This window comes from Telopea speciosissima, chromosome 1, assembly GCF_018873765.1.
Source record: "Telopea speciosissima isolate NSW1024214 ecotype Mountain lineage chromosome 1, Tspe_v1, whole genome shotgun sequence".
Lineage (NCBI taxonomy): Eukaryota > Viridiplantae > Streptophyta > Magnoliopsida > Proteales > Proteaceae > Telopea > Telopea speciosissima.
The window spans coordinates 5824775-5836821 of NC_057916.1; the positions used below are offsets into that span (position 1 = coordinate 5824775).

General features: G+C 37.2%; 1 protein-coding gene across 5 annotated transcripts; it reads left to right on the top strand.

The window, feature by feature from the left end:
• Window positions 1-3622: 3622 nt before the first annotated feature.
• LOC122648904 (serine/arginine-rich splicing factor SC35-like) lies at window positions 3623-8682 on the top strand. 5 transcript variants are annotated; one of them, XR_006331141.1, is made up of 10 exons: window positions 3623-3776; window positions 3863-3941; window positions 4060-4139; window positions 4248-4314; window positions 4976-5047; window positions 6613-6822; window positions 6914-7100; window positions 7184-7335; window positions 7531-8034; window positions 8149-8682. XR_006331141.1 is itself a non-coding variant. In XM_043842208.1 (8 exons), the coding sequence occupies exons 1-8, from the start codon at window positions 3701-3703 to the stop codon at window positions 7187-7189; spliced, it is 777 nt and encodes a 258-aa protein (XP_043698143.1). In that variant the 5' UTR covers window positions 3623-3700; the 3' UTR covers window positions 7190-7495. The 5 variants fall into 5 exon arrangements, 1 of the variants encoding a protein (XP_043698143.1); XR_006331140.1 differs by having other exon boundaries at window positions 7531-7755; window positions 7854-8682; XR_006331142.1 differs by having other exon boundaries at window positions 7526-8682.
• Window positions 8683-12047: the final 3365 nt, after the last annotated feature.

Sequence of the window (12047 nt, forward strand, 5' to 3'; positions counted from 1 at the left end):
TGTCTCCAACCATCAACCAAGCCAACGTCATTCCCTTCCGGCAAAGCTTCAAGTGACCGGCGAATTCTGGAAAGAACGCCACAACAGCATTCTAGGTCGTTGGACGGCAAATCATCTATTTCCTTGATAATTGAAACTTGGGGACTTAGCCATTGATCGAGCAGAAAGAGAGAGAATGAGACTAAAAGAGACGGAGAAGCAAAGGAACCATATGAGATTTTTGTTGTCACCGTTTCTGTCCACCAGCCACCAATGGTCGTTGCTCGCAGGTAATCTCTGCCTATTTTCCCTTCCCTTCTCTTCTTTACCACCAGTTCTACAGTCCTCGTTCAAACAGCTGCATTTCATGATTGTATGGAGCCCTTTGTGATCAGATCCATTTGATTAATTAACACATTTAATCAATCACAGTTGCTTGGCTTTGAAAATCTGCACTCTAGTATTCAATTTTAATGTGTTCTGATCATGTTCTAAAGTAGGAAACCGATTTGGGTTCCCTGTTGGCCTGTTTGATGCCTGCTGCTTAATTTTGGTTGGATGATCAATTGAATGTTTTCTTTGGCCATTATAGCATTTTACAAAGCTGAACAAAAAGCAAAAAGGTTAAAAAAATGAGTGGAGGCAAAATATGATGGAGTCAAAGTCCAGGGATCATATCATCACACTCTTTTCATTTTGAACAGAAATTAAGTTGTAGTCTTGCAGAGGGATTGAAGAACCGGGGGAGAAAATATCAAAAGACGAGACCTCAGAGGATTCTCCGCCGGATCATACGTTGCAGCGGTGGCTGGAGCAGCCAAACAGGAAAGCAGGGTTATCGTCTCCCTCAAGTTCTCGTCTCGACCCTGAGTTGGTCCTCCCTAAGCCTTTAAATAAAGGTTAACTGGAAATTGAAACAGTGAAACCACTAAGCTACGTCGCTGCCAGAACGAGAAAGAGAAATAGGGTGCCTTCAAGGAGAGCTCGGTCCCTGTCGCTGCCGGAACGAGAAAGAGATATAGGGTTCTACCAAACAAAAAAAACAGAGTACGCAGTGAATATTATGAAATGACAAAAATGCCATTTTAAATACCAATTTATAATATAAAATCTTGAGATTTTAATAAAAACATGAAATGTCTAGTTTACCCAACTTATTTGATCCATAAAAATATGAAATGTCTAATTTACCCCACTTATTTGATCCTTTAATGTCCCATTGCTCATTACATATTGATCTTTTCATCATTTTGTTATTTTTCCAAATGTAACCCACCCTTGTTACATGAATAACAACACTAAAAAAATATATTGGAGTAATTATAGTTATTTGAAACATATCTAAATATTCTTCCCCTTTTCTAATTGATCTTATAGACTTATACTCCAAAAAACTAAAAAACATATTTTTAATTTTTTTTTAATAATATTGTATAAACTTATAAGGCAATTCACGATTTGAATTAAATGCACTCATATTGACATAAATACCAATTTGAAATGACATAACAGCCTCTGCACCTCTTATCTGATGGAGTTGATGGGAGAAATAAAATCTCCTGTTTAGGAACACCTTTCCCAAATTATAATCAATCTATCACAATTTGGGTTACTGTTTGCAACCATCCCATTTTACTTGCTAGCCACCACTACATGATACTTTCATTTGGGATTGAAAATTGACATGTAAGTAGAGACCTTGGGGTTTTTGGTTGTCCACTAATTTTTGGATGCATCTAAATTTCCACGGTATAGGAATTATGTGGATACTAGATAACTTTTTGTTTCATGTAAAGAAAAGCAACGTTTGTAGTATCCCGAAGGGTGCAACGATCATTTCACGTGGCCTTGTATCTAGGCATAGGGGCCACATGTCGTATGGAACAAGATAGTGTTCTCTTTCCCTTTTTAATAAAAGTAAGAGTAAATCTTTTCTACATGCTCCACTTAAGAAACCTTACCTAGTTGGGCCCACCATGTGAAAGTCTGAAAGATTAGATTGGGCACAAAGTGGATAGATATAATTAAGGATATCAAAATCAAATCGAAACCGTTTATCGAAATCAAACTGAACCGTTTAATTAAAATAAACCCATTCATCCTCTGCTCACATGGAGAATAAAAGATTTGAAAACTTAGAACTATAGGAGAAAGCAATGTCGTAATGCATTAGGATGCATGTTGATACACATGATGATATTAGATTAAATTAGGGTGTGAAATCTGAGATATGACAAGTCTCTCTCTATCTAACAAACCACATAATATATCCATGAGGTGTATAATGGTGACACAATTTCAAGAATCGCGATAAGATTGGCGGATCGGCTAATCCCGATTCAGTTGATCAACTTGTTCAATAGTTGTACGAAAGAATCCTAAATGCCATGAATATAATGATTTCAATCTAATCTAAGCCTCCTTGTACTCTCTTTAGTTTAGTCGCTCTTCAGTCAACACCAACTTATCAATAAGAAACAAGGTCATTGATCTCCAACTCAATCTCGGATTCAACCACCCCATCCAACAGGAAGGGATCTTTCAATCTCAATTGATCAACATTGAGGACGAGGTGCCAAACAATTCTAATTTGTACGCATTCTTCCCAACCTTTTCACAAGTTTTATCCACGAGTTAGAATTCCCATCATTATAACTATAGGCGGACCTCTTTTAAAAAAAGTAATATATATATATATATATAGGAAAAATATTACTACAATACTCTTGTAAAGATTGCTAAAATATATATAGGCTTTGGCCAATTTCTCTTAAGAAAAACCTAATTTCAATACTGAATTTCCTTGACTTGGGTCCATTTGTTAAAAAATATTATAAAAATTATTTACGCTACCAAACTTAATTTTCATTATGCAATCTATTTTGTTTAGTAGTTATCAAACAATTTTATTATTTGATCAAAATGATTTTTAATGATAATTTTTTTAAAACATGTCAAAATGAAAATAAAATGTGATACCAAAGAGACCCTTAATAGTAACTATTATCTTTTCTAATTTTACCCCACAACTAATGGCTTTTGACGAATGTCAAATAGGGACCTTATAGTAAAATCATCACGACAAGGTCCGAACAATATCCACACAATTTTCCTTCAGTCGGACAACCTAGGTATCCCTGGAATTTTCACCCATACTCAGTATTTACGGAAAAGGAAGTCACTAGGGGAGTGACAATAATATCCTAGGTTACATATCCACTAATTAGAGTCGTTGAAACGGTATGTTAACGTTGAAGATCACCTGCTTTCATTTGATCAGACGGTTCCATCCCTATTTCGATAGGATGTTTGGCCTATCTCTTACAAAGAACTGCTGTATCGTTAAGCATCGGAACACTAAAAAATCTAAGGATATGTTAGGATGTCAAGAAAAGAAAAGACAAGATAAAATAGTATAAGATAAAAAATAACGATGTTGGATTTATGTGTATCTCTTCTCATATTCAAATTTTTTTTTGAATATTTTTTATTCTCTTTGTTTGGCATCCAAACATAGTGTACAGAAAGAAGGGTACTAGTGTAATTTACGTGGAATTTAGGGGTTTATTCCCAAGGAAGCACCTCGTCAGTCTATCTCCTATCTGTCAATACATGGTAGGGAGACGCTATTAAAGAAGCTATTTTGTGAGTCTGTGTTGAAAGGGCCTCAAATCGAAACCCTAACCCTTATCGCTCAAACATCGTCTGTTCAGTCGCAGGAATGTCTCATTTCGGGAGATCTGGTCCTCCGGATATCAAAGATACATACTCTCTTCTCGTTCTCAACATCACTTTCAGTAAGTAACTAATCAATTTTTCTTATTGGGTTTTAATGCGTTCTTTTCAGATTCATTTTTTTTCGCGTTTTGTTGTTCTTCATCAGGAACCTCTGCAGATGATCTCTTCCCGCTGTTCGATAAGTATGGGAAGGTGGTTGATATCTTTATACCGAGAGATAGAAGGTTTGAAGAGGCTAGAACGCTTTCTTGTCGATTTTGTCTTCTAAGACTACACACTTGCAAAGTCTATACGTTAATCATATTTTCGTGTTGTTTATGCTTTATTTTATCGTGTTATCAGAACTGGGGATTCACGTGGGTTCGCTTTTGTTCGATATAAGTATGCCGAGGAGGCACAGAAGGCGGTGGAAAAGCTCGACGGTAAGTACTGTTGCTCCAAGGCGGGTTTTTTCTTTTCAAGTGCGAACTATGGAAAGGGTTTGTGTTTAATTGACGAACTAATTTACCCTTTACAATTTCCTTTTGTAGGAAGGAATGTTGATGGCAGAGAGATTATGGTTCAGTTCGCTAAGTATGGGCCAAATGCTGAGCCAATGTAAGTAGTCAGTTTGTTTCTATTATTCTCACATAGGAATACTAAGTAGTCAGTTTGTTTCTTTTCTTGATGCATGTGGTATTGAAAATGTCAGATGTAGTTTAGCATGTAGAAAGATTTTATGTTGCTTATTAGTGATTGTGCTGGCAGCTTGGTTTAAATGAACTCGTAGTATTCTAGTTTATTTGGACCAGGAATGAGTGTGTTTATTCTTTCCCTAAAAAAGAAAGGATCTCGATGGCTTTGAATATTTGATTGTAAAAATACAATTGTCATTGTTTGCTGTATATGTTTCCTCTTTGTCTCGCATTTCAAAGTAAACCGATTCTGTACTAACACTTAACTAAGCATAACACAACCTACTATGCTTTGGCTCCATGAATTGTCTTTCATTTGTCTACCTCTACATGTAGGATGATGTTGTCCATGGATCCTAATTCCATATGATTGTTGGAATCTTTGATGATTTAAATAATATCTGTCGAGATCAGATCCTTTGGTTTTGTTCTTCACTTAGCAGTCCAAGCTAATTTTCTCAACCAAGTGATAGCGTTATTATTATTATTTTTTTCTGAGTGGGATGTAACTTATACTGCCTGTTATTTTTCTTTTAAAATATTGAGTTTAACCACAAGACTGAATGTGTGGTTTTTACTTTCAGTCGCAAAGGAAGGATAGTGGAAGTATTTCCAAAGACGAGAGGCAGGTCTAGAAGCCGAAGCCCCCGCCCAAGGTAACGAATGCTTGTGTGATTGCTATGTCATCTGAATTGCAGCATGGTGGTGGAATTGTTTGGTATGGCAATGATATTTTGTTGACAAACCCTTATTCTTTGTGTAAACCTTGGAACTTTGGAAGAATGTCCACTATTCAGTAATAAAGTTTCTGATTGAAATGCAAAGTAAATGCATCTGCATGTAGAAAAATATGTTGCTTGTGTGGTGTATTATGTCATAATTAAATGGATGTGAAATTGTTGTATTAGTAGTTGATTTTTTTCCTACTTGTTCCCTTTGTTTCGCAAGGGTTCCTTTGAAATTTTGTTTACACATTGTGAACATGGGGTTGTGCAGTGGAATCCAAATGGGCCCTTCTACAGGCCTTCTTTTGGGTGCAAAACGTTCTGTTTAATATATGGTAATATTTTGTCTGTATTCCTAACAAATATTTGAACTGCTAATTAAAACGGAAGTAATTATGATGATCTGAAGCTGATCAACTCACTCCCTTTTTGTTTATATTAATTTTGATAGTAATAAAATTTCTTCATGCCTGTCCTTAGGCTTTTTAACGACATTAGAAGATATGCTATTGATTTGTTAACTCGGACTGATTATATGTTATTTCAATGCTAGCATAAATGTCTTGACCGGTGCTTTATAATTATGTACTGTTTCATTGTGTGAGACTGATGATGGTACAGATGGTATTAAAGAAAGTGTGGTTAGGCATTCACAATGTAGGAATAATGTAATAAAAATGCAGATGTAAAGTTGCTCTTAGTAGAACATTGTTTTAGTGGTAGTTCAGTTTAGACGGGAATGTTTAATTGTGGCTGTGCTAGGTTTACCAACATCAGTAAACAGTCATTGAAATCAGGGAGGGCTGCAACTACTTGTATTAGGAAGTATGAAGTCTGTATTCTTATTCTTTACCTGTAGTGCAATATGATGTCTTTTTGTAGAGAACTATTGCAGGAGCTGTATTGCAAGGTGAACCTGATTGGTCTCATTGACACCAGAGAAAAGCTTATAGTAGATATTTTCTGAGCCATTATGGTATTATGTACTAATACAAATTTATTCATCAAACCGACAGCGTGAGTGCTGCGTTGAAAGTTGAATTTGGTCTCATTGACTCTTAGAAAGTTCTTATATAAATTCTGGAGGCAGCTGAAAAGCATCATGGAGTATCTTGTGTTTCATTTTTTGGGAAAAGAACTGTCGGGAAGTGTGCCCTACACCATTACTCCCATGTGGCTCTCTCTCTCCTCACCATGTAAAAAAACAACTCTGCTCCCTTGTTTGAGGGAGAAGAGATATAGACACACGGTGCACTGGCATAGGCCACTCTCCCGGACAGAGAACCACTTTCTTTCATTTTGATTTCATATGAAACTAAAGCTGGATATACCAAAAAATTTCCCTAATTTAATTTTTATATGGCTGGTATGTCTTAACCTAGAGATCTGTGCCAGAAGTTTCAATGTTGTGAATCTGATCAGTTCTCTTGCAGAATCTATGTTGGCAACTTGTTGATTCTCATATAACATGCAGAAGCTGATTATAAACATTTCAGGTACCGGGATGATTACAGGGATAGGGATGTCAAGAGGAGAAGTCGTAGTAGAAGTAAAGGTAGAAATGATCGTGACAGGTACCGTCACAAGGAGAGGGATTATCGCCATCGAAGCAGGAGTCGCAGTTTAAGTCCTGATTACAACCGAGGTCGTGGCAAAGGCAGAAATGATGATGAGGGACGAAGAAGCCGCAGCCGGTCTTATGAAAGGTTTGGTTTTTTCCTAACTCATGCTTCTAATTTTTTAATTGGTTTACCTTGCACCCTATTTTTTTTTATACAATCTCTATTTATTTTGTAGTGCTTCCCCTGCTCGACGTAGTCCTAGTCCTAAACGTAGTCCATCTCCGAGGAAGACACCTCCATCTAGGGATGGAAGTCCTGATCGACGCAGCCAAGATGAACGTTCTCCATCTCCTAGAAGTGTTTCTCCGCGAGGTCGTCCTGCTGCTTCTTTGAGTCCATCTCCTCGTAATTCAGATGCAGATGTGAGTTCTTTCACCAATTTCATTATTTTCCTTTAAACCTGGATCTGATTATCTGTATTAAGTGTTCTTGAATTGTCTTGCAGGAATAATGGAGTAGTATGGCTTGCTATGGTTCTGAATGTTGGTGAGTGTACCATCTGTAGCTGTATTGCTACTAGAAAAGAGCATTGTGGGCGTGCTTGTCCTGGTCAAAGTACTAGATGCTAGTTATGGTAGTCCTGGACTTCATTTGAAGGTTAACTATTTTGTTGAACTTGATGCATCCTTTTATTTAGCCGAGTTAATGGGCACTTTGATGACTCATGTACTTTTTAGGTTTGCTTAGGTTCTGTTGTGTTTGCAAGAGATTCCATGATGTTTATTATTTTCTTATAGTTCTCTCTCCATTTTCTTCTGAAGCATGCACACTTTAATTTCTCTTCTAGTACAGTCATGGGAGTTGAGACTCGGATGAATCAAATACCTGGGGTTTTATAATTATGATCGTGAAAAGAATTAATGTGGCTGATTGGCGAGATCGTGATTTTGTAGCTGTTGATGCTGTTTTGTACTTGATGGATGATGTTCGTTTTGATGATCGTTGCAAACAACAGTAATCTGGTGGTTTTCACCTCCTAAAATGTTAAAATAATTTGCTATGATGATCTCATGATTGGTAAGATCCATGATTATATTTTCTTCTGAATAGTCTTTATCCATCCGGATTCTGGCATTTTACCTGACCACAATCCATGGTCTTCAATGGTTGTAAAGTTTTGGGCCCTGAAAGGACTAGTCGTAGCTGTGACGGCCTGAAAGATGGTCGGAAGGGGAACATAATTTACCTGTAGCTGATGCAGCAAGTGGCTGAACCTCATATTCAAACGTTGATGCTGAGTTAAGATGAGGCCTATTTGCTGAGCTGTCCCTTCTATTATAACCTAGTCAAGACAGGGTAACAGATCCATAGTTGCTTATTTTGTTTAGGGTCTTGGTTAGACCTCAAGTCATTTAATGTCTAGCTTTTAGGGTATTGACTTCTGTTGCATCCTGTACTGAGATGTGATAGAATATGGAGATGTGGCTGTAGCTGTGAAGCTGTAGCGGATATTGGCATCATGTACTGCAATGTTATAGCACATGAAGTTGTGGCTGTACCTGTGAAGTGGTAGCCGATATCCACATAATGCTGCTGTTGATTGCCTTCCTAGTTGCTGGGGTCGGGTTGAATCTGGTACTACTGATTTTGGTGCTGATCGGCGATGACTATTTGGTATGTCTGGTTGCAATCTGCTCTAGTAGATGTGCTGGTATGCCTGCATTTATCTTATGCAGATTGGTGTTGGAGCTTTTGTTACTCTGACCGCACTTTATATGTATGGCAACCTTAGAAGCGAAATTGAAAATTATGCTGCTGTTTTCATTTGAACTGATGTACAATCCTTGATTAGATGTTTATACTGCTTGTGTCAAAACAATTACATAACCTATCGTATTGGATGTGACACAAATTAAAATTATTTAGTCACACACTTCCTGATGGTCCAATGTAGTTGTGTTGCCATAATAAATTGAATTAATGAAAAATGATTATTCCATATGCTTCAAACATTTCTGAGTTCTAAATTCTTTATTTTCTCCCCCTAGGGGGTGGCTACTAAACACTTTCTTGACATCCTAGGTGTTTGGGGCAAGAATATTGTTAATAGTGTGCCAAATTGAATTTTGGTTGCTTTTCTCTTGATGTGCATTGTTATTTACATTTTCTTTTTCTCCAAGTCTTGGTCAGTTGAGTGATAAGTTGATGTTAGTCTCTTTTTAGATGGGGGTTATTCTCTAGCAAGGATTGAGGTTTTGGTTTGGAGGACGGTTTCGGCCTTCGGCTGGGATTTTTCTTACCAGTTTTTTTCCATCTGGTGGTGCCTATTTTTATCATTTTACACATTCCATGAATTAGTTTCACAAAATAATCACCCAAAATGGTACTAGTGGTTTAGACCCATTTGCTAGTGATGTTTCTTTGTACACTAGCCTTATTATAAACACTGACTACATATAATTTAGCTACTGGAATGTAAATATGCAAGTAAAACAATCAAAACATACACTTGGTTAGGGAAATATAAGTGTAAAACACTAACCCCTCACTACAACATGGAGTTTCTTGGTGGGTCTAATCCATGAGCTGCGTACCACTGAAAATGTCGGTGATGCTCTTCCAAATGCACATCACATATGTATCCCATGACATTTTGTGCCCAACACTATTTCTATGTACTAATTCTTCCAAAAATTAGATTTGAGGAAAAAACCATTACCTTCAAGCTACAATAACGCAAGCCCAAACTGGAGAAGGGTTGAATGAGTAGTAGAATGCCAAAATGTAGTATGAAATCATGTTTCTTATGAAACCTGGTACAAATCAATTTTTGGCACTTTGTTTCGTCTTGGACTTTGTCATAACCGAGATTAAGAACCATATTTTCTAGGCCTTCAAGAGCTGAATGATTAAGCATTAGCCTTGGTATTTCTAGGTTTTGTCTGCTGCACATTGTATATGTTGATATGGTTTTCTGCCAATGTCTATTAATTTCTTATGGCAAATGTTGCCAAGACAATCTCTTTATTGACATGGTTGAATTACCTATTGTTGAATGCTGAGTCGCTGACCCTTATCCGGAATTATAGTGGTCTCCCTCGAATATCACTCATGTACATTTTAATGAGATGATATCTTGCAAAAGTTGTCCATATGTAGTAATTTATTCAACTTGCTTCAAGAAGGCTTTGCTATTTGTTTATGTGTGTTTTGACTATTCTTGTGCCCTGTGAATTTTTGGAGCAATTGCTAATTAAAGCATAGGTAGATGTTTTATGTACGCTGTCTGCAAATTTGATATGCGGATTGGTGTATCTAGGTATGCTTGTGAAATTTCCATGTTTCCAAGTTTGCCTATTAGTGGGATGATTTTTAATGGCAATACACTGAAACTTGTTGTATAGGTTTGAAAGTTATATTGCGTTGCCATCGTAGGCTGTAGGTAGAAAGAGCTCTTGATTCAACTTTCTCAATGCCACATTATGGAATTATTTCTTTATATTCTGACTTAGACTGTAAGATCAATTAGGTTTTATTGTACTTTGTCAGCATAGTTGGCTGCCTTTTTGAAAGCTGTGTTTGGTGGTGGTAGACCTTATCATGGATGTTCACAACCGTAACATGTAGGTTGTGATAGATGGGTTTAACTCATCTGCCTTCATCTGCTATCAAGGTTTTAAAACTTGGACTGGGCAGTGTGATCTGCTTCCATTGATTCCAATCCAATTTCAGTTTGGACCAGCCAGAAATCAGATAGAATTGGCTGGATTGGTGATAAGAAATGTTAGTTTGCGGCATGTGATATTGATGAGATGGCCATTGTGTGGTAAATTCATTGTGGTTATGATCAATCATTATATTTGTGGAGGATCAGAATTGTGCTGTTGGCTATTAGATTGCTGTGGAAGTAACGTGTTATGGCTGTCATCAATTTTAGTAGGAAGTATGTGAGGGTACTCTGCTTTATGGACAAAAACTTGGAGGCCCTGGAGAACAAGATCTACTAAAATACTAAGATTGATGAAGTTGGAGCATGGATCTGGTGGATGATTTCCAATTAGAATCCTGGATTTTTACAGTGGATGGGTTGGATCATTGTGGGAGGTATAGGTGTGATAATTACTACCGATTCTTGTATTGGAAATAATATTGATAACAATTCTAATTCTTTTGAGGGTGGACCTCAGCGCAACTGTAAGGTTGCTTCGTTGTGACCTAGTGGTCGCAGGTTCGAGTTGGGAAACAGCCTCTCCGCTAAGCGGGGGGGTTAAGGCTGCGTACATTATCACCCTCCCCAGACCCTGCAGTGACAGGAGCCTCTTGCACTGGGTATGCCCCACTTAACAATTCTAATTGTTTTTGAGCCTGAATATAGATTAGTATTTTAATGTAGTGGTTGTACATTGGTGTATTGATCTTCTTTTAACAAATGTTATTATTGCGTGCTCTTTTATTTGGTAGCAACAAGCATATCTTGTCAAATTTTGTTAAAAGTGGCTAAATTAATTACATGAAACAAAAGGTAGAGGGTACTACTTGCTGGATAATTTGTTGGGAAAGAAAATTCAGTTGAGAGTAGGACTAGGGGAATGGGTGCTACATGTGGGACATGGATTGAGAGAAGGAATCTACAGGCTTGGTAGTTGCAATGCAAAATTCATTGTGTGTGGAGGCCGTCCTAAAGGTGTCACATTGATGTTTATGGTTGAATTTGATTGGAATTGTGTTTGAATCATTCATTCCTTGCTTGGAGTAGGCCGCATTGAAGATTGAGGTGAATGACTGTCCCAATTCATGCATGTTTATTGAATCCCTTGTTTTGTCCTAGTTGAAAGTAAGTAATTCAAATTTTCTGGAATGACATTCTGTCCTGTGAGGAAAATCATGGATCTGTTCTCCCAAATGCCAAACACTTTTGTAGTTTTGTTTGTTGTTGCAACAGTATTTGGGTTATCACTTCTATAATCATATTCAGAAAATAAGTGATGAATAATTGGATGAGTCGGTTTTTTGTAATTCAAAGAGGTGGACTCCTTGAGGGTTCAATATTGCAATAGGGTTCTTTAATTGCATTGGGCAGAGAATTGTGAATCATGTGGTTTAAGAATATGATGCGTGTCATAAAGATTGTATTGACATGATTAGGGACCCATTCGGTCAAATTTTTAGGGGTCAGATCTTGTGGGTTGATTGGGTATGTTTGATGGAGACCGGTGTTGTAGTTGAAGTATTCTTCTGGCATGTTTTGAATGAATGAATGGTCATAGTATGCTTTTGCTGTTGACAATAGAAAACTTACACCCAAAAAGAATAACAGGAGAAAAATCGAACTGTGGCAGCAGTTTTTTTTACAGATGATTGCAATCAGC